Genomic DNA, 24,828 nt, shown 5'->3' on the forward strand with positions numbered 1-24,828 from the left:
CACACACACACACACACACACACACACGCACTGGCTGTTTTACCTTGTCCCACCTTCTCAGACTTCCAGCAGCAACTCACGAAAGAGCACCTGAATACACACTGCTTTGCATTGCTCTCTAATTGCTTCTTACACACACAGCTTCTCTCCATCCCTCACATAAATAAAATTCTGCACGTTGCAAACCACATCACTGAGCATAGACTGAGCATCTGGGAAACCTCTCACCTGCCAGTCTTCCCTCCATGCTGCAGCCAGAGTGATCTTTACAGAACACGGGCATCACCTCCCTTCTCAGAAACCTTCTGTCGATTCCTCGCTCTTAGGATAAATATCAAAATTCTAACATGGCCTGAGAAACCTAGCCTGGTCAACCCCGTCTGCCTCTCCAGCATCATCTTGCTCTCTGTTCCCTCCACGGGGCCTTTGCAACTTCTGCCCCAACCCCTTCTCTCTCCCTTTCCCTTTTGCCTATTTAACCCTGCTCATCCCTTATATATTAGCTCAAGGACATTTTTCCGTGGTTTGGAAAACTTCCCGTAACCACCAAGTAAGATGAGGTTCCTTTCTCATTTGCCTCCATGAATGTATTTCTTTCCACCATAGCAGTTATCACAATCTGCAATTACACCTTCATCAGTGGATCATTTGATTAATGCCTGCCTCCCCACTAGGCTATAATAATCTGCATGAGAGCAGTGGCTGTGTCTGGTTTTGCTCACAATCTATTAGGTATTCAATAAATATCTGCTGGATGAATGAATGAATGAATGAATGAATGAACGAACGAACCCTATTAGGTATTCAGTAAATATCTGCTGGATGAATCAATGAATGGATGAATGAATGAACAGTAAGTGCCTAAATGTGCCATGCCCTGTACTCAATCTGGGAATACAAAGTTAAGACTGAATCTCTATCCTCAAGGAGTTCACAATCAGGCAAAGAGATAAACAATTATTATAGGGTAGATATTGAGTGTAGGATTGATTTTCAATGTCCGCTGTGGCCACAGGGTTGGAGGAATGGCTTTGTGAGTGCCTGTGCTTTGCTGCACTTGACTTTCATTGTGTCATATTTGCTATATTGGCCCAGATCATAAAGGGCCTCTTGCCACGCTTCAGAGTTTGCACTTTAGCTCTGGTTTTCAATCAGGACAATAAACCTTCTCCAAAACTTTTTAAATAAGCTATATTCTTATATGTCTGCAAAGTAAGGCTATTTGAGCTCCCGTTTTCCCCAAGGACTCTGTGGTTCTGTCATAAAAATTAGTTCCTAGTGTCAAGGCTTTCTGTAGCAGGCTAGAGGCCTGGTAGAGAATGAGAGGTCAAAGGACTGAACTGAGTCGCCACCTCGTGGTCTGAGCTGCACTCGCATGTTTTTCAGAAACAGAGGAGGGAGAGTTTGCTCTTTGCTCCACCTGTTTCTCTGCAGACAGTGAGACGTGTCCATTAGTAAGCAAACCTGTGAGTGCGCCTAGAGAACAAGGAGAGAGACAGAAGATGGCCTTATGAGGAAAGGACAGTTGGTCTGTGGGACACCCCAGACGAGCTCACTCATAGGAGGTGGTCCTGAAGCGGCCAATCATGGCTTGGGGTTGTGATGAAAGAAAAGAAGGAAAACTCACAAATGTGTTCCACCTTATGTGGCCAGATTTCCAACCTGGTCTGCCTTGTCCGTGAGAGGTGGTGTGACCAAGAGGAGGCATCCCTCCCCATGTCCCAGCAGCGCCTTTCACAGTTTCCCTGCACTGCCTGTGATGCCAGACAGCTGTCAGAGCTGACGTTTCCCCAATGTGTTATGACTGAACAGATAAAAAATGATATAGGTGATACAGCCTCCTGAGAGCTGTGGCCTCGGCCGGGCATGGACTCTAGAGTCAAGTAGAGTGAGATTGTCATCCAGATCCATCAGTTGCTAACTCTGAGACCTGGGTAATTTAATTCTCCTCTCTGATCATCAGTTTCCTCATCTGCAAAAGGGGCAACAATAATTGCATCTATCACAGGGTTATTGTGAAGTTTAAATTTAAAAATGTTTAGCCCTGGCTGGTGTGCTCAGTGGTTAAAGCATTGGCCCATGCACCAAAGTGTGTGTCGTAGGTTCGATTCCTGACCAAGGGCATATATCTGGGTTGCAGGTTCACTCCCCACCCCTGGTTGGGCCGAGTGCTGGAGGCAATCAGTTGATGTGTCTCCCTCACATCGATGTTTCTCTCTCTTCCCCACCCCTGGTTGGGCCAAGTGCTGGAGGCAATCAGTTGATGTGTCTCTCTCACATCGATGTCGATGTTTCTCTCTCTCTCCCTTCCTCCCTCCCTTTCTCTCTTTCTCTCTCTCTCTCTCCCCCTGAGAAAATATCCTCAGATGAGGATTAACAAAAAAATTATTTTTAAAAAAGGGGTATAAATCTCCTAAACTAGGACATGTCATATAGTGTCATCATTATCACCATCATCATCATGTTTATTAATAAGGTACCAGCCTGGATCAGAGAAGTTATGAGGTTGAGTTCAGAGCAAGAAGACCTGGAACTGTTCTCCCAACCCAGTACTTCCCAGGCCTAACCCTGCTTAGCTTCAGAGATCAGAGGAGATTGGGGTCGGGGGGAGGCGGGGTTGGTATGGCTGTTGACTGAAAACTATTAAGGTTGTTCTGCATTCCAAGTTGCCAACAGACTAAGTCCCACAGACCAAAAGCACTTGGGGAACCCAAGCCTTCTGCTATTCCTGCCCTGCTTCTTAAGCAGCGAATATAGGGGTAAAGATGTAATAGAACATCATGTCCTTACAAGATTGGGTGGTGTGGTTTTTTTAAATAGTAACATATTGAGCTAAAAAAAATTTCCAACCCCTTTTGTTTCTTTCTAATTAAATGGTTGTTTTAAAATATTCCTCCTTTAACCTGTTGATTTTTGTGGTCTTGTTTTCAGGTTCCGCCTCTCTTTGCCAGAGTCCAATCGTGACAATATTGAGGTAGGAATCAGAGTCTCAGCATTCCCTGTCCAAGGAGAATGTGAATCCTCCTATAGAGTAGTTGGATGGCTGTTTTCTTATGCCTTGAGGAGTACTTGATTTTCCCAGGAGTGTAGGTTTTAACTTTAAAATTCTTTCTGTAGCTACTGGTCGGTCCACCAAGCCCATTAACTATTAAACAAGAGAGGAACTTTCCAATTCACTTTTATCTACTCAGAAAGACTTTAAAAGGTACTCAAAAGACTGTTAAGACACTGTGTAATGTTGCAGGGGTGGGGAGATGCATTTTCAGGAAGATTTTATTATTTTATAAAATAATCCTCTACAGTTCAATTTAAGATCCAGACTGACTCCCAAAGAATGAGGCTCCATGTCAGCTATTAGGCCATGATCAAGTTTGCTCTTCAAAGGCTTTCTGTCCATCTCCTAAAATTAGGTCAAGGCTGGTTGTATAGATACCTTGTGGGGGGCGCAGTCTGGTGACCTCCTGATTGGAAGAGTATATCCCAGCATGCAACTTGGAAGCCCCCCTCCCAAGCTTCCAAATCACTAATTGGCATCCAACTTCATGGCGCTTATATTCTAGAGCAGTGGTTCTCAAGTAGGGTCACCCTGGATTAGCACCTCTGTGGCATAGCTATTTGGTTGATGACAGACAATAGTCAGTGAGAATGCATAGCTGACTGTCTTGTAAATAATATTTCCTGAGCCTCGAGGAGTCAAAATGAGTCCAGGTCTTCCAGGAAGACCCAGAAAAACTGCTCGCTACCAACAACAGAGTGTACTAACCATGAGATTTCTGGGGGGAAAAATGACAATAGTATATACCAGGCATAATGTTAACTTGTATAATCCTGACAACATCCTATGCGATGAGTACTGTTATTGTCACTTTTCAGTTGAGGAGCTTGAGGCACAGAGAGGTTAAGGCACTTTCCCAGCATCACACAGTAAAGTGGTATAAACAAGAGGTAAAGCTAGGAAATCTGCTTCAGAGCCACCCTTGTTAAGCTGCAAAGAGGTCCTTATTATTGCTAAACCTAGAGGGTGTTCAAAAAATATTCATTGAATGAATACATGTTTATCATAGTCGATTTAGTTTTTAATACTTGAGCCTTCCCAGAAATCAGCACTTTGCTAAGATTATACAACTACCATAGTTTATTAAAGATAAATTGGGCATTCTGGTGATGTCATTAACCATGGCGCATAACATAATGCTGTGGCTGGGCTTCGCAGTAAATTAAGGAAAGACTACGCATTGGGATATGTGTTAGTTGTCCAGGATTGTCTTACTTGGTAGATATCTAAGCTGCCATGTTTGCTGCCACCAGATGGTCCTTCGACATTTGTTGTCACCATGATCCAGGGTAGCGGGGAGCAGAAATGTCCATCCTCAAGGAGGAAAAGGGATTGGGAAACTCTGTAGTGTGGTTTCCCACAAAATAGCTTTCCGAGTCTGGAAGCTAGAATACGTATCTCTATGGGGAGATCCTAATCATAGCTCTCTATCCCGGTAAGGTCTGGGAAAGTGCAGGCCTAACCCAGGCATGGCTCTTTCACAATGCCCAAGTGATTTCGTTTCCCCTTTCATTTCAGGTCTTGAGGTTTGAAAATATTTTGTCCTCCATTCTCCACTTTGGCGTCCTCCCACTGGCCAACGGTAAGAGGTCCTTGGGAAACAATGTGACTCTGACATTGGCCAAATGTTGGGGATTGTTTGGGACTTTCCACCCAAAGCTTGTACTTCTCAGGTGTTATTAGGAATCCAGGCCAGAGCCACAATTTGCAAAGTTTGTACCATCAAGGATACAGTTGCAAAATTAGTTATTCCAGATCCAAGCCTTGTTAGCAACTCTGCATGAAGACTCGGCAAGAAAGGCTATCTCTGGTTGAGTTACGGAGATTGAAACCATTCTCCTTACACAGGGAAGAGTCGCCTTCAACCAGAAATGGCATTATTCTCCTTAGCGGTCAGTGTCTCTCTGGTTCTTATGCAAAGACCACCATCTGGATAGACACAGTTTTCATGAATGACAAATGTTCACACACAGCAGCATCTTGAGTTTGGCTTAATTAAATTATACTTTGTATTAGAGACCAGAATGTTCTCAGGACCCAAAAAGTAAGATGTTTTCAAAATATAAATTGGACAAGGTGCCAGCATGTTTCTGCCATCCAAATGCACATAATTGCAGGTGCATTTCTATTAAGAATGGATTAATTAACCACTCTTCCGGGGCAATGCTAGGGACATGTCAGAAAAAATGAAAACAAAGGACCAGGGAGAATGAAAAGATAGATTATTTAAAAGCTGCCTGTTAGTCTCTTACTGAAAAGCTTGACAAAACTTCTGTGCCCGTGCCCAGTTATGTTACATCTTGTTTTGTATTTTAGCAAAATTGCAGCAAGGATTTCCTCTGCCCAGCCCACACAAAATCTCATTCGTCAATTCAGACATTGAAGTCCTTGAGGTAAGAATGTGAAGTCTCTTAACTGCCCCATTGCTGCTCATAGTAGAATAAGCCTCCTTCTATTTGCTTACCTTCTGTTTTATTTTGTTCTGCTTTGTTTTTCTCCGAGCCCAAGGAATCTTATAAACAAAATGTTTAGCTCTTGAAGCTTCCAGTTAACAATGAAGAGCATTTAAACTTGAATTTATAATCAGGCCAGGTCCAAATTCCCTTTGCAGCCAAATTTATTCACACCACAGAACAAGAGGCACTGTAGTGCACTTTTATTTTCTTTATTCCAAAAGACAGCCTGGAAGGCTGGGAGTATCCATCCCATTTTATAGATGAGGAAAGTAAGATTCAGAGAGGTGAAGTGGTTTATGGAGTTTGCAAAAGGCATGGCTGTGGGGTAGGGGAGGAGAGGATGTGACACAGTAGGACCTGGTAAAGAAAACCACCTCTTCCTCACCCCTCAGGTAAACCCAGACATCCTATGGCTATAGATGCCTCAGGTTTCACCTTATCTTCATCGTTACATCTTTTTCAGCATTTCCTTTTGATTTCCACTGACCTGAAGTATGAAACGCCCTTAAAACAGCAACCAAGTTTCTACGGTTGGGAAGGTCTGAATCTCATAAATGGACAGTGGAGGGGGAAATCAGTGCCCTGATTGCTGGTTTGGAGTCCGCTCCAGGAAGTCAATGGCCCTTAATCCCACCAACTGTCAACCGAGAAGGAGAAAACAGTGCACGCTGGAGTCTTAAAGTTCCTGTGGAGTGCCTAGGCTGAAAGTTTTCCTTCTCAAGCCCTCTGCGACAGAGGGAGCAAACTGGGTTAAAGAGTTAAATCAGGATGTGTGTGTCTCTGTGTATGTGTAGGGATGATCAGTTGAATGTGTGTTCATGTTTCAATGCATGTTGTGTGTTTCTGTGTTTATAAGATTCTGTGGCCAAGAGCTAGGCCTGTGCTTCTGAAGGGATGTGTGAGAAACGCGTAAGGACAGATTTGAATTGGTGTTGTCAGTGGAGATCCCTTCGGCCCTTTCAGCTCTCGAGGGTTCTCCCCCTCCCTGTATGTTGGATTTTGTGTTTTATATTTACTGCTACTGTCCCCTGTATTTAATTAAAATTGTTTTCTATCGATGTCAACCTTGTCTTTTTATTTGCAAAATTTCCTGTCCCTTTGTAAAATAAAATAAGACAGAAAAGAGGGAAGAGAATTTAGCATCTTTAATGTTGATGAAAACTGAGGTTGTACAGATTTCAAGGCTTGATTTTGCCTCTTAGGTGTCTGGAAGTTGTATCACTTCTTTAAGTTTCAGGGTGTTTTCCTTCCCAAATTAAATGAAATGGCAGTGCCGAGTACTAGCCCTGGATAACTCACACTTGATGATGATGATGATGATAATGTCGTTGGAGCACCTAATCAATGGGGTGTAATTGAGACAAAAGAGGAGGACGGGGAGACTGGCATAGAGGATGTAAGAAATGAATAGAAACCACAAACTTTGCTTTTGTGTTGTTTGTAATCTAGTCGGGGGATGGAAGAGAGCGGTTGATTGGAGTGCTAACCACATGCCAGACCCTATGTAGGTTACTTCAGGAGTGTCGGTTCATTTCATCCTCACAGCCTCTCTATGAAGAATTATCATCTCATTTTATAGATGAGGACACAAAGGTCAAGAGAGATTAACCACACAAAGCTGGTAAACGGCAAAAGTAGAAACTGAATCCAAGTCTTTCTGATTCCCAAGTCGTTGTTTACAAGAAGTAGGACTAGAAACTGAAATCACTGAAAGCTCACTTACTACTCTGAACATGAGACACTGCAGACAAAAGCATGATCATAGAGTACTGAGTCGCCAAAGAAAGACTGCGCACATCTGGCCATAACAGCTGCCCCTTCAGTGCTTGTTGTAATGAAACTCGCATGTTTAATGCTTTGGGGGTATTCTTTTGCGACATAAAAGTTATTCAAGGTATATCCACAAATTCATTCTGAAACATTACAAATGTTCAGTGGTGGCATTTATTTAAACATATTCATCTTTCTCAGCTGGTGGGGATGAAACTCCAGGCTGATCTATTCATTAGAGCAGCGACCCGACCCAGATTCTGCACGTTTTCCAGTACTACAAGCACTTCCAAAGCAAAAGGTAGCTAGGTCGTGCTAAAAACTGCTGGATTTAGCTCGCTTGGCTTTAGCCTGGAGACAATGACTAGTGACTACCCAAAAAAGGTAAACACGGGAGGGCAGTCTAACTTAACTGAGAGAAAAGCGGTTGTGCGATGAGTTTGGGGCCTCGGTACTTGCCGTAGCCCCTCCTGTTGCGGAGCCGGCTGCGCCTGCGCGCTGAGTCCCGGAAGTGGTGCTCGGGATCCCGGGACAGCGCGGCAGCTCTCTTCAAAGCGGCACCGGGCGTTGATACCCGTAGTCGCCGCCATGAGTCGCAACTACAACGATGAGCTGCAGTTCTTGGAAAAGATCAATAAAAACTGCTGGAGAATCAAAAAGGGCTTCGTGCCCAACATGCAGGTGAGACGGGGGGAGGGAGAGCCGGTGGCGGGGCCTTCCCGCCGGGGGCTACACGAGCGCTGGGGCCGCCCCACCCCCATCAAAGTCCCTCTCACCCCACCCTCTGGCCTCGGGACCGGGGTCCCGACCCCGTTTCCCCGCTGAAAGGTCTCCAGACCACGTGGACGAGCTAAGCGGGGTTTGTCTAGGCGGGTTCCCAGCAAGTGTGAAGGCGGCGTTTGCAGACCCTTTCACACATGAGTGTCACAAACGCACCGTAAGAGGCGTTCCATTCCCGGGCTTCGGGGACGTTCGTTGCCTTTTACGAGGTGGCACGGCCAGTCCGGGGTAGAGTTGCTGGGACTGGAACTCCATTCCTCCACGTCCTGCTGGTCATGTGACCTTTACAGATGGGTGTTCGCCGAACCAGATTGTAGCATTCGCTGGTCCGCGTTGGTTTTTAATAAAGCGGTTTTGTTCCTCACGGCAGCCTGGAAAGTTCACAGGGCAGGCATGGGGTTGACACTGGTTAACAGATGGATACAGGTTTCAGGTGCACAATTCTACCCATCATCTGTGCACTGCATTGTGTGTGCACCACCCCAAGCCAAGTCTCCATCTGTCACCATTTGTCCCCTCTTTACCCTCTTCTGCCTCATTCCCTATATCCCCTCCGGCCATCACCACACTAAAACCCATTGATATTGTACAAGCACAAGAACACTGAGACCTTTGGGCAGTAAGGGCAATTGAAAGACTTTTATCACCTGTACAAAGTGTTTTACCTGTTACATTCTTAAATGTGGCTTTGAGAATAGGAGAATGAATAAAACAATTGGTGAACCTTTCAAAATACTACATTTTTAAGATATACAGTTGACCCATGAACAACTCAGGTTTGAACTGCATGGGTCCATTTATACATGGACTTTTTTTCAATAAATACTAAAGTTTCCTTTTCTCTAGCTTACTTTACTGTAAGAATATAGTACTAGTACATATACAAAGTACATGTTAACTGTTCATGGTATCAGTAAGGCTTCCAGTTAGACTATTATTCGTAGTTAAAAGGTTTTTTTTTGGGGGGGGGGTCAAAAGTTACAGATTTTCAACTACTTGGTTGGGGGAGGGGTTTGTCAGTGCCTTAAACCCCCACGTTTTTCGGGGGCAACTGTGTTTAAGGATGGGAACATCTTGTACTTTTTTATAGGAAGTTTTCTGCTTGTTTAAGGTAATGTGAAAGTATTTTATAAAAGAGTAAAGCAAAATGAATATTGCATACAGTATTTGTATTCTATCCAGTGTCTGTATGTCATGTACATGTGCTCAGACATAGTTCTTCATTTTCTTTGGTACCAGGTTGAAGGAATTTTCTATGTAAATGATGCTCTGGAAAAATTAATGTTTGAGGAATTAAGGAATGCGTGTCGAGGTGGCGGTAAGTGCATTAGAATTTTATATGTGGTCATGTAAGTAATGTCTTTCCTGTAGCCTGAAAAATATGGTAATTCAGATAATTATTTAAAAGTACAGAAATATTGTCAAGAAACGACCAAGACTTGAAATGAGACCCAAAAAACTGTTTTTAATTTGTGCTTATATTGTTAGCTACCTGACCTTGTAGAAACCATTTGGAGTTGGATGGAACTGGTTGGTTTTGAAGCCAACCTTGGATAATAATAAGAGCTATCACTTATTGTGCATTTACTGTGTGCCAGGCGCTTTACCAGGTGCTTAACTTAGGTTATCTCATGTAATTCTTAGAGGAATTCTAAGAGGAAGATACTATCTCCATTTTAAAGATGTGCAAGTCAAGGTTCAGTGAGGCTAACTAATTTTAATTGTCTGAGGTTGCACAACTTCTTGGTGACAGAGCCAGATTTCAGACCCAGAAGTAACTGATTCCAAAGTCAGTATTCTTAACCAGTACACTGATTAGCCTTACTTAACTTCAGTTATCTCATCTATAAAGGACATTTTATTACACCTATTTTGCAGGATTACAGTGAGCTTATGAGAAAATGTAAAAAGCTCTAATAGTAATGGTGGAATTGAAACCTAATTTTAATCCTTTTATTTTTTAGATCAACAAACTTAGTCCCACCTGCCTCCTGCCACAGTATGTTCACTTGCCTAAAATGACAGCGACCAAGTGACAGAGCTGGAGCTAGAACCCCAGTTCCCTGACTCTTAATCCCGTGTTTTTTCAACTCCACATTGCCCCTCTTTGTCACTTAGAGTAAAACCAATATTGATGTTTTTTTATAAAAAGGTGAACTATGAAAGAATACATTTTTTATATTGACAACATAATGTTTAATAATTATGTTTTACATTTCCCAGTACTTTTGCAAACAGCCTTCCCTGGTTTGCACAGAACACTGACAGGTGTTTGTCATTAGTCTGGTTGCCCTCGCTACCTCTCTGCGCATGTGCTGCCTTCTAAAGAAGCTGCCTTCACACTTCCATCTCAAACGTCCTTTTATATTGTTTTAGTAGTCCTAATCACTTCCCTTCATGTAATGCAACCTAGAAATGTAGAAATATGCTTACTAAAAAGCAAATGTGTCCTCTAATTTTGAATTTTTGTCTTCAGGTGTTGGTGGCTTCCTGCCTGCCATGAAACAAATTGGCAATGTGGCAGCCCTGCCTGGGATTGTTCATGTGAGTCCATGTTCAGAGCTTTAATCATTTATATTTTCTCTTAGTCTAAAAGTTTGTTGAATAGATAAATGACCATGCCTAACTATAGTGGTGTCATTTAGACCAGCGGTCGCCAACCTTTCGGACCTCGTGTACCACCGGTTGGCGACCACTGATTTTGAACATCTAGAAATAACCCTGGGACATAAAGAAATAATGGGCCTGAATAATATCACAGATTCTGGTTGCAGCCTATAAGCGTTTGAGAACTTTGGAAGTAGTTTTTAATGTGTTCTTGTTTTTTTGTCATTATACATCGTTTTTCCTGGATTAGTATACACCACCATTGTATTTTTCACTGGCCCCATTTAAGAGAATGATTGGAGAAGGAACGGAAAGAAGTTTAAGGGTTGGGATTGAGAGGGAGAGAGGACAGTATAGCATTCTGGATGTGATTGAAAAAGAGGGTAGTGATGAGGCAGAAAATTAGTTACAATACAGAGCAACCAGTTGCAGTCCAGGAGCCGGGGGAACCAGAGAAGGCTCCAACCCAGGAATGAATGAGGGGAGTGAATTAATGGAGTCCCAGTGACCCGGTGCTCAGGCCTCAGGCCCCAACAGAGGTGTTCTTACTCATTCTCAAGATGCTCATTCTGGCCTTCAGGCTGTGGACTGGGTGGAGCCTCTCACATGACCCTGACCTCTCCCCCCAAAAGCCCAGGACACCACTCCTCCCCTCCAAGCCATTCTGTGCAGACAAGGGGCCAGACCAGTATCCTGCTCAGGTTTCCTGACCTGTGCCGCCTTGGGTGGCCCCTGCGTCTCCCTGTCTGCTGAGGGTGTCACAGGGATGGTGGCCTGGGCCTCTTGCTCCTCCTTTTGTTTAAGGAAACAAGTAAAACGAATGTTATTAGCTTGTACAGGAAAAAAAAAAAAGAAAAAGGGTAGTGAAGGCAACAGAGATAAAACTGGATGGTATAAGTGGGCCCCCACTGCAGTCTAACGTTCAGATCCCATCATTACAGGTAGATGTTAAAAATGAATCCATTCTACAGACATTTTTTGAGGTCTTAATGCCAGTTTCTATGCCGGGCAGTGGGGAGGCAGAGCTTATGGATATGAAGAACTCACAGGTGTCTGGTATCTCCATAAATCCTCACCCTGTTTTACCTGCATTCCTCCTGGATCAGGATCCCTTTCTAGGTCCCAGATGTAGAAAGTATACAGTATGCATACCATTAAATGGATTACATTTGTCTGTGATTGCTTAAATACCAAGGACCTATATAAATCAGATATTTCTCTCCTTTTAACCTGACATGACCACACCTTGTCAGTGTCTATCTTTTGATGCCTTTAAAATGTGATAGCACATCAAAGGTAGTCTGTGGTCCACTTGTTATCATGTTATACTGAGGCTTTTCTGTTTAGGTTTCCTTAGTTAATGATCAGACTTTATAAGAAGGATTTTCTCCACTGTATTAACTTCGTGATTAGGAATGTTTACACTTAATTTTCACCAATAGAGAATATTTTATGAAAATAGGATCTTGATTTGGGGAAGGCTTTAACTTGCAGCCTCTCTGAGAATTAGTATCAGGATCATCAGGCAACCAGAGTGCCAGGTTAAACAAGCTGTATTTCATTCTCTAACTCTCTTTCAGCGATCTATTGGGCTTCCTGATGTCCATTCAGGTTATGGGTTTGCTATTGGGAATATGGCAGCCTTTGATATGAATGACCCTGAAGCAGTGGTGTCCCCAGGTAAGGTGACTGCATGCTACTGTCAAGTGTGTACCCCCTCTCAGCGTATCATCGCCTCGGTGAACTAGAGCATGGCTGCTTCCTGTGTGCTTCTCTGTCTCACCCAACACTATCATTCCTTTTCCTCGTTTACTGAGAGAATTCATTGTGGACACTCAGAGGCTCATAAAATATCAAGTAAAGCATATAGTTAGGAGAATGCTTCAGGCTCTTACTATATGCCAGGCGCTATTCAAACATTGGCTACAAAACAAACACTTTCCTGGCAAAGTATGTATCTTTATGTCACAGTTACCCCTTGGGCAAATTGCAGCATTATTGTAAGGATTAAATGAGTTAAGCTGTGGAAAATACTTAGAACAGTGCTAGGCACATAGCAAGTACCCGGTGTTTGCTTTCATTGTCATCATTATTCACCTCCAGTGGTATATGTCTTTCCTGCTGTGTGTGCTTTCACTGGAAATAATTCACATCAGAATCTGAGGGGGGCGGGGAAAGTACAAATCACATCTTGAGAGTTTTGCCTCTGGCACTGGTCAACATGGATGTTGCAGACAAATCCCCTGCTGGGAATAACAAGGAAGGCTGGATTAAAAAAAAAAAAAAATTATTTGAGAGCTTGGGAAAGTTATTATGGCAGCAAGAATTTGTGAGGCTACAAGCCCCACATTGAACACTGTTTTTCTCGAGGTAATGGAGCTTTCACTCAGTAAGGATATAGAGGATTTGAACAATTGACAAACTTGACACCTTGACCTCTAATTTACATTCATGGTTGTGTGTGTGGCTGCCTTTAAACCCTCATCAGTGGTGGGCAACCACAGGTCGAAATGCCCAGCTGCCTGATTTTCCTAATATTTGACTGACGTTTCTCTGTTTTGTAGGTGGTGTCGGATTTGACATCAATTGCGGGGTTCGCTTGCTAAGAACCAATTTAGATGAAAGCGATGTCCAGCCTGTGAAGGAGCAACTTGCCCAAGCTATGTTTGACCACATCCCTGTTGGGGTTGGATCCAAAGGTGTCATCCCAATGAATGCCAAGTAAGCGCACAAGGTTCTAATAAATGGAGTGAGAGAAATAATGCCCGTCAGACCCTCACAATCATTTCCAATTCAGGACACTTAGGAGATGGGGATTGTTCAGCCTCTTGACAGGAAGTGGTAATGAATTGGTTTTTTAAGCATGAGGTCCAGCCCACTTTGAAAAGCATGCCTGGAACATATAAATAAATACTACTCATTTATAAATGTTTAGATAGGAATTTTGTCCTATAAATAATGTTTGAAGTGGGCTATAGCAGGCAGGAACATTAAACATTGCAATCTCTCCTGGCACTGTTTTGGAAGAGGTCTGGACCTTAGATGAAGATCAGAGCCTTTTCCTTCTAGGGGTTTTAATGTATGTGCATCTTGGCTTCTAAATGCAGGTGCAGTAAAGCCTGGTCTTTACTTTGTACTTTTATTGTACTTCTGTGAAGGCAGGAATAGAGCTTAAAACTTGTGTTGCCTAAGGACATTTAGATAGCTTTATGTATTATTTGACTAATTTTCCATAAATTATTAATGAAGGCAGGTAGCTGTGGTAAAGTTAATGGTAAATAGTGACATCTGATTATGGTCATAAATCTTTGGCTGCTTGATTAGCACCTCATGGAATGCAGGATCAGAGAGGCAAATCTAATGTAAATAAGATTTGAAAACTATAAATAAAGGGCTATATAAATGTCAAGGAAGAACTGTAATCATCTCTGATGTAGCATTTACTGTTTTATATTACAGTTATTTATGTAGCTGCTTTCCTCAGAAAACTTTAAAGTTGCTGAGAGCATAAACTTTATATCTGGCACAATGCTTGGTACACAGGTGTTAGTTGATAAATGTAGCTTTTCCTCTACCCTTTGAGATTTTCATCATCCCTAGGTTTTGATCTGCCTTGACTGTGAAATGACCAGCACCTTATTACTCACTCAGAGACTTGGAAGAGGCCTTGGAGATGGGTGTGGACTGGTCACTAAGAGAAGGCTACGCCTGGGCTGAAGACAAGGAGCACTGTGAGGAGTATGGAAGAATGCTGCAAGCTGACCCCAATAAGGTCTCTGCAAGGGCAAAAAAAAGAGGCCTTCCTCAGGTAACACTCACTTTGGAGGGGGGACATGTTAATATTTTTCATATTATTTTTTTGTTGGTGGTGGAAAAAAATGTGTCTTCTATGTAGGAAATATACATCCCCAGATTTTTTCATAGTATATCAAAATGAGCACAAATTTGTTTGTGCTTCATTCTTACTCTTTTAAAAAGTTATCAGGATCTTGCCAATGTTCATAAGATAAAACAAGATACCATGAATTAGAAGTGGATGGGAAAAAATGGGATTAGGCTTAAAATGTATGCTAAAATTGTTTTGACAATCTAAGATTTAGCTGAAAGTTTTCTCATATCTAAGATGAAAAGAGATGCCTTGTCAATTATTGGTATCCATGAGATAAGAATATACCAGATATTACAACTAATTTTGATGGCTTTGCCAGTAATTCACTGTGACCTTGGGCAAGTCTTTTTTGCCTATTTGGGTCTCATTTTCTCATCTGAAAATTGGGATAATTAAAGCTAGGCAACTTCTAAAAACTCTTCAAGCACTGCCATACTCTGGTTTCCTACTAGCTCCAGTTAAGGGACATAGACTTTCAATGATGGATAATGATGTCAGTGAACTCATAGTTGTTCATCTCCAAACTTGACCCTTCTCCCAATAATGTTTAAAATGTCCTTTGAGCCACTTAATGGTATGGTTTTTGGTTTATGAAGCTTTTGATATGTGTGTGCCTCAAGCAGATAATGATACAATAAACTTCAGGAGCTGCTCTGCCTTATCTCTGTTGTGTGGACTATTGCTTAAAATGAGTGAAGCATTTCAAAAGCTTAGAAATATTTTTGTTACATAAAACACTATTTGTGTGATTGTTTTCTTGTTTTGTTATTGTTTGTTTTTTACCTATTTACTTTTAAATGGATTTTTTTTTATCAGATTAGAAGCTATTTTACCAGACATTCTTGTATTTTCAGTTGGGGACCCTGGGAGCAGGTAACCACTATGCAGAAATCCAAGTTGTAGATGAGATTTTCAATGAGTATGCTGCTAAGAAGATGGGCATCGACCATAAAGGACAGGTGTGCGTGATGATCCACAGTGGAAGCAGAGGCTTGGGCCACCAAGTAGCCACAGGTATATTCTGGACCTAGTTTTTTTCTTTTTTTAAAATATATTTTTATTGATTTCAGAGAGAAAGGGAGAGAGAGAGAGAGAGAGAGAGAGAGGGAAACATCAATGATGAGGCTTGCCTCCTGCATGCCCCTCTTCCCCCCACCCCCCACGCCCACACCCCCACTGGGAACCTAGCCTACAACCCGGGCATGGGTCCTGACTGGGAATCGAATTGTGATCTCCTGGATCATAGGATGACGTTCAACCACTGGGCCACACTGGCTGGGCTGGACCCAAATGTACGTTTTATGGGGAAATATATAGAGATTTAAGAAAGAAAGCTCTAGAGCTATCCTGTGTAGATTTTTACCCTGGTTCTTCTAACTAGACCTTGAACAAATTAACTTCACTAGGCCTTAATTTTCTTGTCTGAAAAAAAAATGGGAATAATAATTATTTCATGTGGTGTTTTCATAGGAGATTAAATGAAATATATGTAAATTATTTACATCAGTGTCTGATGCTTGGTACTCAGTAAATGTTGGCTCCAGCTATTTTGTTGTCCTCTTAAAATTATTATCTGGCCGAGAAAGAGCAAGAAGGACCTTAAATGGGGAATTTATGTTGTAGACATAATATAACAAATATGTCTTAAATTTACGTACTGATTAGGTGTTACAGTGGATTCTGTGATGGAATAGGCAAGAACTCTGCCCTCACATTGTCTCATGAGAGAGATGTGATGTTCATTACAAAGAAAGGGTAAAGACAGAAGGTACTGATTGATTAAATATTATAGAAGAGACAAAGGAAAAACATGCCAATATTTCAGAAGTGGCTTCATGGCCACATAATGTTTGCAGTTTGGACAGTCATAAACAAAGGACACTCATGACCAAAAGGCAGCATGAACAAAAATAGGAGGCAGGGAAATAGTAGGAAGATCGCTCTGAATACTTAATAGAATGTTTGAAAGGATTTATGAATATATGAAAATTTATAGAGACATGGAAATTACTGTGAACTTTAAATTGCATATTATAGTTCATCCTTATATGTACATTTCATCCTATGAGGATTTAATAATTTGTGCCAGCCTGACCCCTTAAAATATTTCATGTAGCAAATATATGGAGCATTTACTAGAATTTTTTAACTTTATGCTGAGTTCTTCTCTACACTTGTCATGGATTTGATTTTCCTCCAGGTCTGGCAACTTGTATCCAGTTCTTTTACACTAAGTCACTAAAAATTATTTTTAAAAACCATGATGATATAAAATGTTTACTACTTCTGTTCTTATTCATTTACATGCCAGTAAAGGAGTAACTAGTACATGTTGTTGCTGTGCGTGTACACACCTTGTTTCCCTTATAAGTCCCTGGAGGGCAGATGTTGTCTTTGTAGCCCACTTAGCTTGTGTCACAGTTCTGATAGAAAATAGTCTCAATAATATATCTTGACCAAGCCAATAGATGAACTGAGAAACACTTCAAAGGGAAAGTTGTATTTAACTTCTTTTTTTTATAGAATGGGTTTGAATGTATCCTACCTTTCTGTAATAAATCTGAATTATTTCGTGAAAGCTGGCTGGTTTGGACTTGCTACTCTCTTGTTCCAGATGCCCTGGTTGCTATGGAAAAAGCCATGAAGAGAGACAAGATTATAGTCAATGACCGTCAGTTGGCTTGTGCTCGAATCGCTTCTCCAGAGGGTCAGGACTACCTGAAGGGAATGGCAGCAGCTGGGAACTATGCCTGGGTCAACCGCTCTTCCATGACCTTCTTAACCCGTCAGGTACTTGAAGTTGCTCTTCTGTTCCAACTTACTCATGATGAAGTTAAGTGCTTTAAACAGTGTAGTCAAATCAGAGTTTTGGAAAATGTGGTTTTGGAAATTTATATAATAAATATTTAAAATATTGGCACTGTAAGCTTTTGGTATCTCCTTAAAATAAATAAGCAGACTATCAGGTGTGGGGAATGAGGGAAGAAAGAAGCCAACATTATTCCTGGAATTTTCCTTGAGCCTGGAGAGGCTAGAGGTACCATTCACTACGATTCAGAAGGCTGAGGAAGAGTCAGTTCTGAAGGGAAGGGTCAAGAATTGTCAAGAAGCTTTCCAGCCAAACTTGGAATTTATGGAATGGAATTCCTAGGTGGTCTAAAAGACAGTTTTTACCTTTATGTGAAGATGAGTAATACTACTGTTTTTGAACTCTTAAATCCCTCGCTCCCTTCCGGAACAGACTCGCTGGGATCAGTAAGATGAGTTTTGAAAAGCTGGTTCTGGCTGCATTTAACTTAAGCTTTTTCTTTTAGGCTTTTGCCAAGGTATTCAACACAACCCCTGATGACTTGGACCTACACGTCATCTATGATGTTTCTCACAATATCGCCAAAGTGGAACAGCACGTGGTGGATGGAAAGGAGCGGACCCTGTTAGTACACAGGAAGGGATCCACCCGAGCTTTCCCTCCTCACCATCCCCTCATTGCTGTTGATTACCAAGTACGTGCTAAGCCATGTGTGGTTTCAGGCAGTGGGTGCATGACTTAGGTAGTTCTAAAGATGGTTGGTTAATTTAAATAGGAAAACAGCAGTTATGAAAAGAAAATCTGTCATCCATGAAAACTGATTTCTAATATCTGAAGCAGACTCTCCCCATCATCTATACTTTAGATTCTGTTTTTAAGGACTTTGAATGATTGGAAGACAGGATTAAGATTAAACTCAATCTGTTTCGTTCGTTTTATCCTTTTGGTGTTGACTGTGATAGAGTTAGAAAGACCTTAACCTACTCCCATTTCACAGATGAGGAAACTGAAGCCTGGAGCGGCAGGTGCCTCACTAGGATGGTTCCTCCTAATGACCTTTCCCTGAATGCTTTGCTCTTGCCTTCAGTTTGCCTTCTGCTGCCTTACCGGTCTTCCCATTTTTATTCCTTTCATCTTTCCTCCCTTCTCTATTATCAAAGAATCAAAATAATGTCAATATAGTTGTAGAGAAATGCAATTAGAAGCTCAAGTTTCTCCCACAATCCTCCAATATAAGAGGCAATTTAAATCTCAGGCATAAAAAGCTCATGCTTTTCTGAATTTTAACATGTTTGATCTGTGTGCATCCTCAGCTCACTGGACAACCAGTGCTCATTGGTGGCACCATGGGAACCTGTAGTTACGTTCTTACTGGCACTGAGCAGGGCATGACTGAGACCTTTGGGACAACCTGCCATGGAGCGGTAAGGAAAATAAAAACTTACTTAGAAATGCTCTCTTCTATTTAGTCATTGTTTTGAATTTTAACAGGTAAATGTACTTGATTGAGCATTAACAAAGTTGAGGTTTGGGTCTTGTCTTCTACCTGAATTTATTCCCATAATATATACTGTCTGGTGAACCAACCGAAGTCATCTGTTATCTCTACTAGCAGGGTCATTGTCAGGCCAGCAACTATTTCTGATTTCTGCAAGTCCACAAAGTCCAGACCTCGGTCACACTAGCCTAGCTGGTACAACTTTAACTGATGCAGGTTTACCTCACAAGTTATCTCATTCACCGGACCTAGTCATTTGCATAATTTGCCCCTTACCGGTGGGTCCAGTCAAGATTTCTGGGATATGCCCTATTTGCAAATCACAGCCTTTGGGTAGACTGCATAACTATATCAACATATTGCCTCTTCTAAGCAAGGCATTGGTAAACTTTTTCTGTAAAGCAATAGACTAAATATTTTGGGCTTTGGGGGTCATATGGTCTCTGTGGCAGCTGTTCCATTGTGCCATTGTAGTGGAAAAGCAGCCATAGACTGTACATAAACAAATGGGCATTGCTCTGTTCCAGTAAAATTTTATTTACAAAAACAGCTGTGGTAGGCCAGATTTGGCTTGCAAACCAGTTTGCCAAGCCCTGTGCTAAGCCATTAGCGTGCTTAGCTAGTGCTGTGGTAGAAAATAGCTGTCTAGAATACCCTCTCATAGCACAAACTATCACAAATATGTTTTAATCCTACTCTTTTCTCTGATCCTTTTTCACTTCCAGCTGCCTCCCAACTCCTAATTTTAACCCAGTGATCAAAACCAGTATGACATGTCATACACACAAGCATCGTCTAGGGTATTTTTTATTGTCACGCTTGGGGAGGGGAATTTTCCTCTTGGCATCTGGTGGGTAGAGGTCAAGGATGTTGGTAAACATCCTACAATGTACAGGACAGCCCCCACAACAAAGAATTATCTGGTCCAAATGTCAGTAAGGCTAAGGTTGGCAAACCGTTATAAACCATAAAGAGTACAAAGCTTTTGTTACAGCATACATACTGTTTACAATTAAAAATTAATGTGTTTATATTGAGTTGATAATTAACAGTAATGAGAAATACAAAATTAAATTTATAAAGTGAAGTTCATTTCTTTCCCAATCTAGGGCCGTGCATTGTCCCGAGCAAAATCTCGACGTAACTTAGATTTCCAGGACGTCTTAGACAAATTGGCAGATATGGGAATTGCAATTCGTGTTGCCTCACCCAAACTGGTTATGGAAGAGGTAAGTGACAAAACCTTACTTTTTAATAACTATTTATTTTTTTCTCTGATTTTAAGAACAACACATGTTTAATTAAGAGATTTTAGGGAATACAAAAAAGAAAACATCTAGAATTCCACCAACCAGAGATAACTAACTACTCTTAGTATATTTTTACTTGCATATTTTACAATATTTTTATTCAGTTACTTAGCTAATACTTATTAAGCATCTGCTTTAGTTAGGTACTGTTTTAAGTGCTAGGAATACTGCAATGAACAAAACTAACATAAATCCCTTCCTTATGAAACTTTCCAGAATAGTAAAACTAGTAGTGCATTAGATAATAAGTGCTACAAAGTAAAAATGGGAAGGGAGATACGGAGAGATTGGGAGTGGGTGCAGCTTAAATAGGGTATAGTAAGGTGATGCTTGAATGAAGAGATGAAAGGAGTGAGGAACAGGCTATGTGGGTATCTAGGGGAAAGCTTTACAGGCATAGAGAACAGCAGGTGCAAAAATCCAAGTGAGATTACACTTGGGTGTTTAAGAAAACAGTTTTTCAGAGTAATAGTAGGAGATAGGGCCAGCAGCTGAGAGTGAGGACGAAGGAGAAAGTATGAAATAATTACCTAAAAGAGAGAGAAAGTAATTGGTCTAGTGAAATTTTAGTTAATTTGCCAGGACAGCACCAAGGACACACTTGAGCTAAATTCAGTGGTTGGGGGTTGTCAAGTGCATTCAGATGTAGAAGTGCAGGCATGAAGTAGAGGTTGGGTTACCTTTTATATGTTTACTAGAGGCCCAGCGCACGAATTCGTGCACAGGTGTGGTCTGGTCAGCCCGCCCCAATGGGGGCTTGTCAGCTGGGGGGAGGGGCCACGGGAGGTTGGCAGGCCCCAGCCCCGATGGGGCTGCAGGGGCCGATCGGGGGCAGGAGGACCGAGGGAGGTTGGCCGGCCAGCCCTGCCCCCATTGGGCCAGTTGGCCAGCTGCAGTGCGCATCATAGCGACCAGTCGTTCCGGTCGCTTGGCTTTTATATATATAGATTTTTTATTTTAGATAGAGAGGAAGGGAGAGGGACAGAGAGATAGAAACGTTGATCAGCTGCCTACTGCACGCTCCCAACTGGGAATCAAGCCCACACCTGGGCATGTGCCCTGACCAAAATTGAACCATGACCTCCTAGTTCATGGGTCGATGCTCAACCACTGAGCCACACCAGCTGGGCCAACTTGGGTTACCTTTAATCAGGGTTGCAAGTGCAGCACAGTGAATAAGAAGCAAGATTGTTGAGGGTGTTGCTAAGAGATTGTAGGTCTCATGGGTTTGCAGGGTTATCAGAGATGGAACACGATGGGGAGTGAGCTGGAAACCTAGGCTGTGATCACCAGCCTTGGAACAGATAATGAAGGACTTGTGATCATTGGTAATAAATTCTGGGGTATGACCCAGGGAGAGAATGGCCAGGGTAAGCATTGAAGGAACAGAAGTCAATGAACTAAGAAGCCAGGGTACTGAAAGGATCCTCTTCCTCAAAACTGAAATCACTCAGAATTATAGCAGGAGAGAGTGACAGTGAGCAAGGGGCTAGAAATCTTCACAGAACGATGGGTAGTGATTGAGACTAACAGATAATTGCAACAAGAAGAGGTAGTAGATGGTAATAAATGCTGACTGCAAGATTCAAAACTGGTAGTGTTTAGGGAGGAAGGAGGGAGAATGATCTGTAAAGAACCAGGAAGAGCAAGGACACGTGTCCCACTCCTCAGCCTAATGGCATGACCTAGTCTGTGAAAGAAGACAGCTACCATTTCAGAAAGTTGGAGACAGAAGTAACATCCTCAGGGGAAATCCATGATTCAGCAAGAACGAAAAGGTGAAGGGAATGTTAAAGAAGGAAAGAGGGAAAGGATTTTGCACTTGACTCAATGGAAGGAGTTGCAGAGGCCACAGTGGAGAAGTCTCAGAAATCAGAAGAGAACAGAGATGGGCCAGAAGGCGGTATGTACGGAGCTATGTACAGAGCTCTATGCGAATAGGTCTGGGAGACCTGAGCTGCTGTGTTGACGTAAATGGAGATAAAGGGTGTATGTGATGAGATTCATTCTAATGGTGGCAAAACAGTGAGTGTGGGTAGGAAGAAAGGAAGGGAGGTCTTGCTAGAAATCCACAGAATTTGTGTGTGTACATATATACACATATATGCAAACACATACATAGTGTTAGTTATATATATGAATTTTATAACTCTCCCTTCTTGTGAAGATAATACATGTTAATTTTAGGAATTTTGACAACTGCCAATAACTCCACCATCTAAAGATATTTACCACTAATAGGATGGTTTGGTGCATTTCCTTCCAGCTGGGTATTAGTGTGCATGTTTCATTCAGTTGTGTTTGCTGCTTTTCTTAGTTATTCAAGTGATACATGTTCTTTAGGGAAATTTTGAGAAATTTCGAAAAAATATAAAACAAGGTGAGAGTGTTTATCTTACTACCCCTTTACCAACATGAACTTAATCATCTTTTTAATCTTTGCTTATTTGATAGGGAGGGAAAGTCTCAGTGTTGTTTTAATGTGCATTTCTTTAATTACAAGTGAAGTTTAACTCCATGTTTAACTCTACTCCTGCAGGCTCCTGAGTCCTATAAGAACGTGACGGATGTGGTGAACACCTGCCATGATGCTGGAATCAGCAAGAAGGCCATTAAACTGAGACCGATTGCTGTTATCAAAGGGTAGAACCCTGACTGTAGCCATGGACTCCAGTGACCCTTACTTGAAGTGGAAGTGGACCGAAATGCTCTTCAGATATCAGAACTCAGAGACCTGACAGGTTCCAAAGTGTGTTGCTGTAACCGCCCATTGCAAGTGGCTGATGGGGAGGCTGATGCCTCGAGAGCCAGTGTTATAAAATCACCTTCTGGGAGGAGTCACATGGTCCCCATTTGGAAAGGGATGCATACGCTTCCTCCCTGGTTGTCCACAGATTTTTAGGGAAACCTATTGGGGGATGGGGGTAGTTCAAGAAACCACCTTACTCAGTCATACGAATCTGTAACCATCAGAATGAACTTCTTTACACCAAGCTCTCTCTACATCCTGAGAGGTGTCAGGAAGAACATTCTGTTAAATGAGAAGGTTTTAGAATGTTTCCTTTCTGCCCTCCTTTTGTCACTTTGTCCATTTATCCACCGTCTACCTCCTTCCCCTGCACTGAGCAAAATCCTACCACTTTTACTGGGAGAGTATCCACGGGTCATGTCAGGATGTTAGATGATTGGCTGATGGGACACATTGAGGAGGGAATATGTGTGGCAGTGTGGGAATAGGGACCCAAAAGAAAATAATTTTTCATAGAGTTGCTACCTCTCATTCTAAATATAAGGCAGAGTTTTGACTTAGCCTGCAAAATGGCATTGGCTGGTATCTGTCATTAATTATGCCTGGTCTGGCAAACCTTTCTTAAATAATAACTTGCACTACAGCAGCAATACCTTTACATGGGTGATGGAATCATTATAAAAACAGGAAACGGCCACATCTGTGATACTGGTTGCTCGGTGTTGACAAGTTGACTAGTTTTGTGCCACCTAATCACATTTCATGTTATGTACTGACACCTTCAAGATGTTAAAGTAGGTTACTAAGGCCTCAGTTGAATCCAAATAGCCAGTAAAGAGAAAAATCTAATAAAGTTGTAATAGGTTGTTTATATTTTGTGTTTAATATTTTATAGCTTAGGACAATTAGTATTTGTACTTGTGTCACTTTGGTCAATGTTGATGTTTTCTGATTGTCTCCCAGGATGCTTTCAGAGACTCACCCTAAAAAATATTCTTACAACTCATCCTGCAACTTAAAATAACTCTCCTCCCTCCCTCCCCGCACACCCCCATTGGACTATCTTCTAGATGCTATTTGGAAGGCTAGAGAAAAGCAGACTTCCTCTGTAAAATATATGATAGGAAATAACATAGCATGTCTTTACTCTGAGCACTCAGTAACTTAAAATATTTTCTATGGTAGAGCTTGAAAGTTATCAATAAATATAAGTTAGGAATCAACATAATAATTATAGGTTACTTATGCCTTCAGATTGGACCAGTAGCTGTACACAGAAGACTTAAGGGTACAAGTTACCAGTGAATGCTGGAGGGCCTTTAATTTAAAGATGAGAAACAGGCTCTTGGCAGGTGCTGGATTCTCTGGAGATGAGGCAACATTGGAGTGTCCATGTAGACTTCCTATAACTGGGCTTGCCTAATGGTATGTCATTTGAGACTAATTTAAAGCAAGGTTTCCTCCCAAAACTAACTGGTGTCAGTGCAAGAAATGCTGCAGATTAACTTAGATACTTTCAGTTTTTTTAGACACTTTAAAATTCTTGACCAACTGGTATGGCTCAGTAGTTGAGAGTCAACCCATGAACCAAAAGGTCACAGGTTCAGTTCCTGGTCAGGGCACATGTCCAGGTTGTGGGCTTGATTCCCAGTAGGGGGCATGCAGGAGGCAGCCACTCAATGACTGTCTCTCATTGTTGATATTTCTATCCCTCTCCCTTCCTCTAAAAAAGACAAGTGTGGGTGGGAAAAAAAAGAAAAGTTACTCTTCAGAGAAGGGAGCAGGTAAGGGGAAATACAGAGAATAGTTTATGCAGTGGCACTTCTGCTTTATTAGCTTCTCCTATATGTAGCATTTCCAGTGAAGTTGGCCCTATTAATGACCACAGAAAGTAATGGTTAATAT

The 24,828-nt window shown here is 41.8% G+C and overlaps 2 protein-coding genes across 4 annotated transcripts in view; both read left to right on the forward strand.

Annotated features, from left to right (window-relative positions):
• BPIFC (BPI fold containing family C) overlaps positions 1 to 6,569 on the forward strand; it is a 71,107-nt gene extending 64,538 nt beyond the window's left edge. For all 3 annotated transcript variants that reach the window (XM_014535980.1, XM_014535982.1, XM_014535981.1), the window contains 4 exons: positions 2,932 to 2,974; positions 4,574 to 4,637; positions 5,372 to 5,448; positions 5,975 to 6,569. In XM_014535980.1, coding sequence (XP_014391466.1) covers positions 2,932 to 2,974; positions 4,574 to 4,637; positions 5,372 to 5,448; positions 5,975 to 6,097 — 307 coding nt within the window. In that variant the 3' untranslated portion in view covers positions 6,098 to 6,569. The remainder of the gene's footprint in view (positions 1 to 2,931; positions 2,975 to 4,573; positions 4,638 to 5,371; positions 5,449 to 5,974) is intronic.
• A 1,191-nt stretch (positions 6,570 to 7,760) lies between these two features.
• RTCB (RNA 2',3'-cyclic phosphate and 5'-OH ligase) lies at positions 7,761 to 23,796 on the forward strand. Its single transcript, XM_005861648.2, has 12 exons — positions 7,761 to 7,962; positions 9,301 to 9,379; positions 10,538 to 10,605; positions 12,249 to 12,348; positions 13,233 to 13,389; positions 14,320 to 14,476; positions 15,412 to 15,571; positions 17,172 to 17,347; positions 17,872 to 18,060; positions 18,680 to 18,790; positions 19,974 to 20,093; positions 22,714 to 23,796. The coding sequence occupies exons 1-12, from the start codon at positions 7,870 to 7,872 to the stop codon at positions 22,819 to 22,821; spliced, it is 1,518 nt and encodes a 505-aa protein (XP_005861710.1). The 5' UTR covers positions 7,761 to 7,869; the 3' UTR covers positions 22,822 to 23,796.
• Positions 23,797 to 24,828: the final 1,032 nt, after the last annotated feature.

This window comes from Myotis brandtii, unplaced genomic scaffold (assembly GCF_000412655.1).
Source record: "Myotis brandtii unplaced genomic scaffold, ASM41265v1 scaffold155, whole genome shotgun sequence".
NCBI classification, from domain to species: domain Eukaryota; kingdom Metazoa; phylum Chordata; class Mammalia; order Chiroptera; family Vespertilionidae; genus Myotis; species Myotis brandtii.

Bases quoted from the DNA above. Each gene is read 5' to 3' on its own strand.
- RTCB (XM_005861648.2), top strand. From the start codon at position 7,870: ATGAGTCGCAACTACAACGATGAGCTGCAGTTCTTGGAAAAGATCAAT. The intron at 9,380-10,537 runs GTAAGTGCATTA...TTTTGTCTTCAG, and splicing joins GAATGCGTGTCGAGGTGGCG to GTGTTGGTGGCTTCCTGCCT. The intron at 17,348-17,871 runs GTACTTGAAGTT...TTTTTCTTTTAG, and splicing joins TGACCTTCTTAACCCGTCAG to GCTTTTGCCAAGGTATTCAA.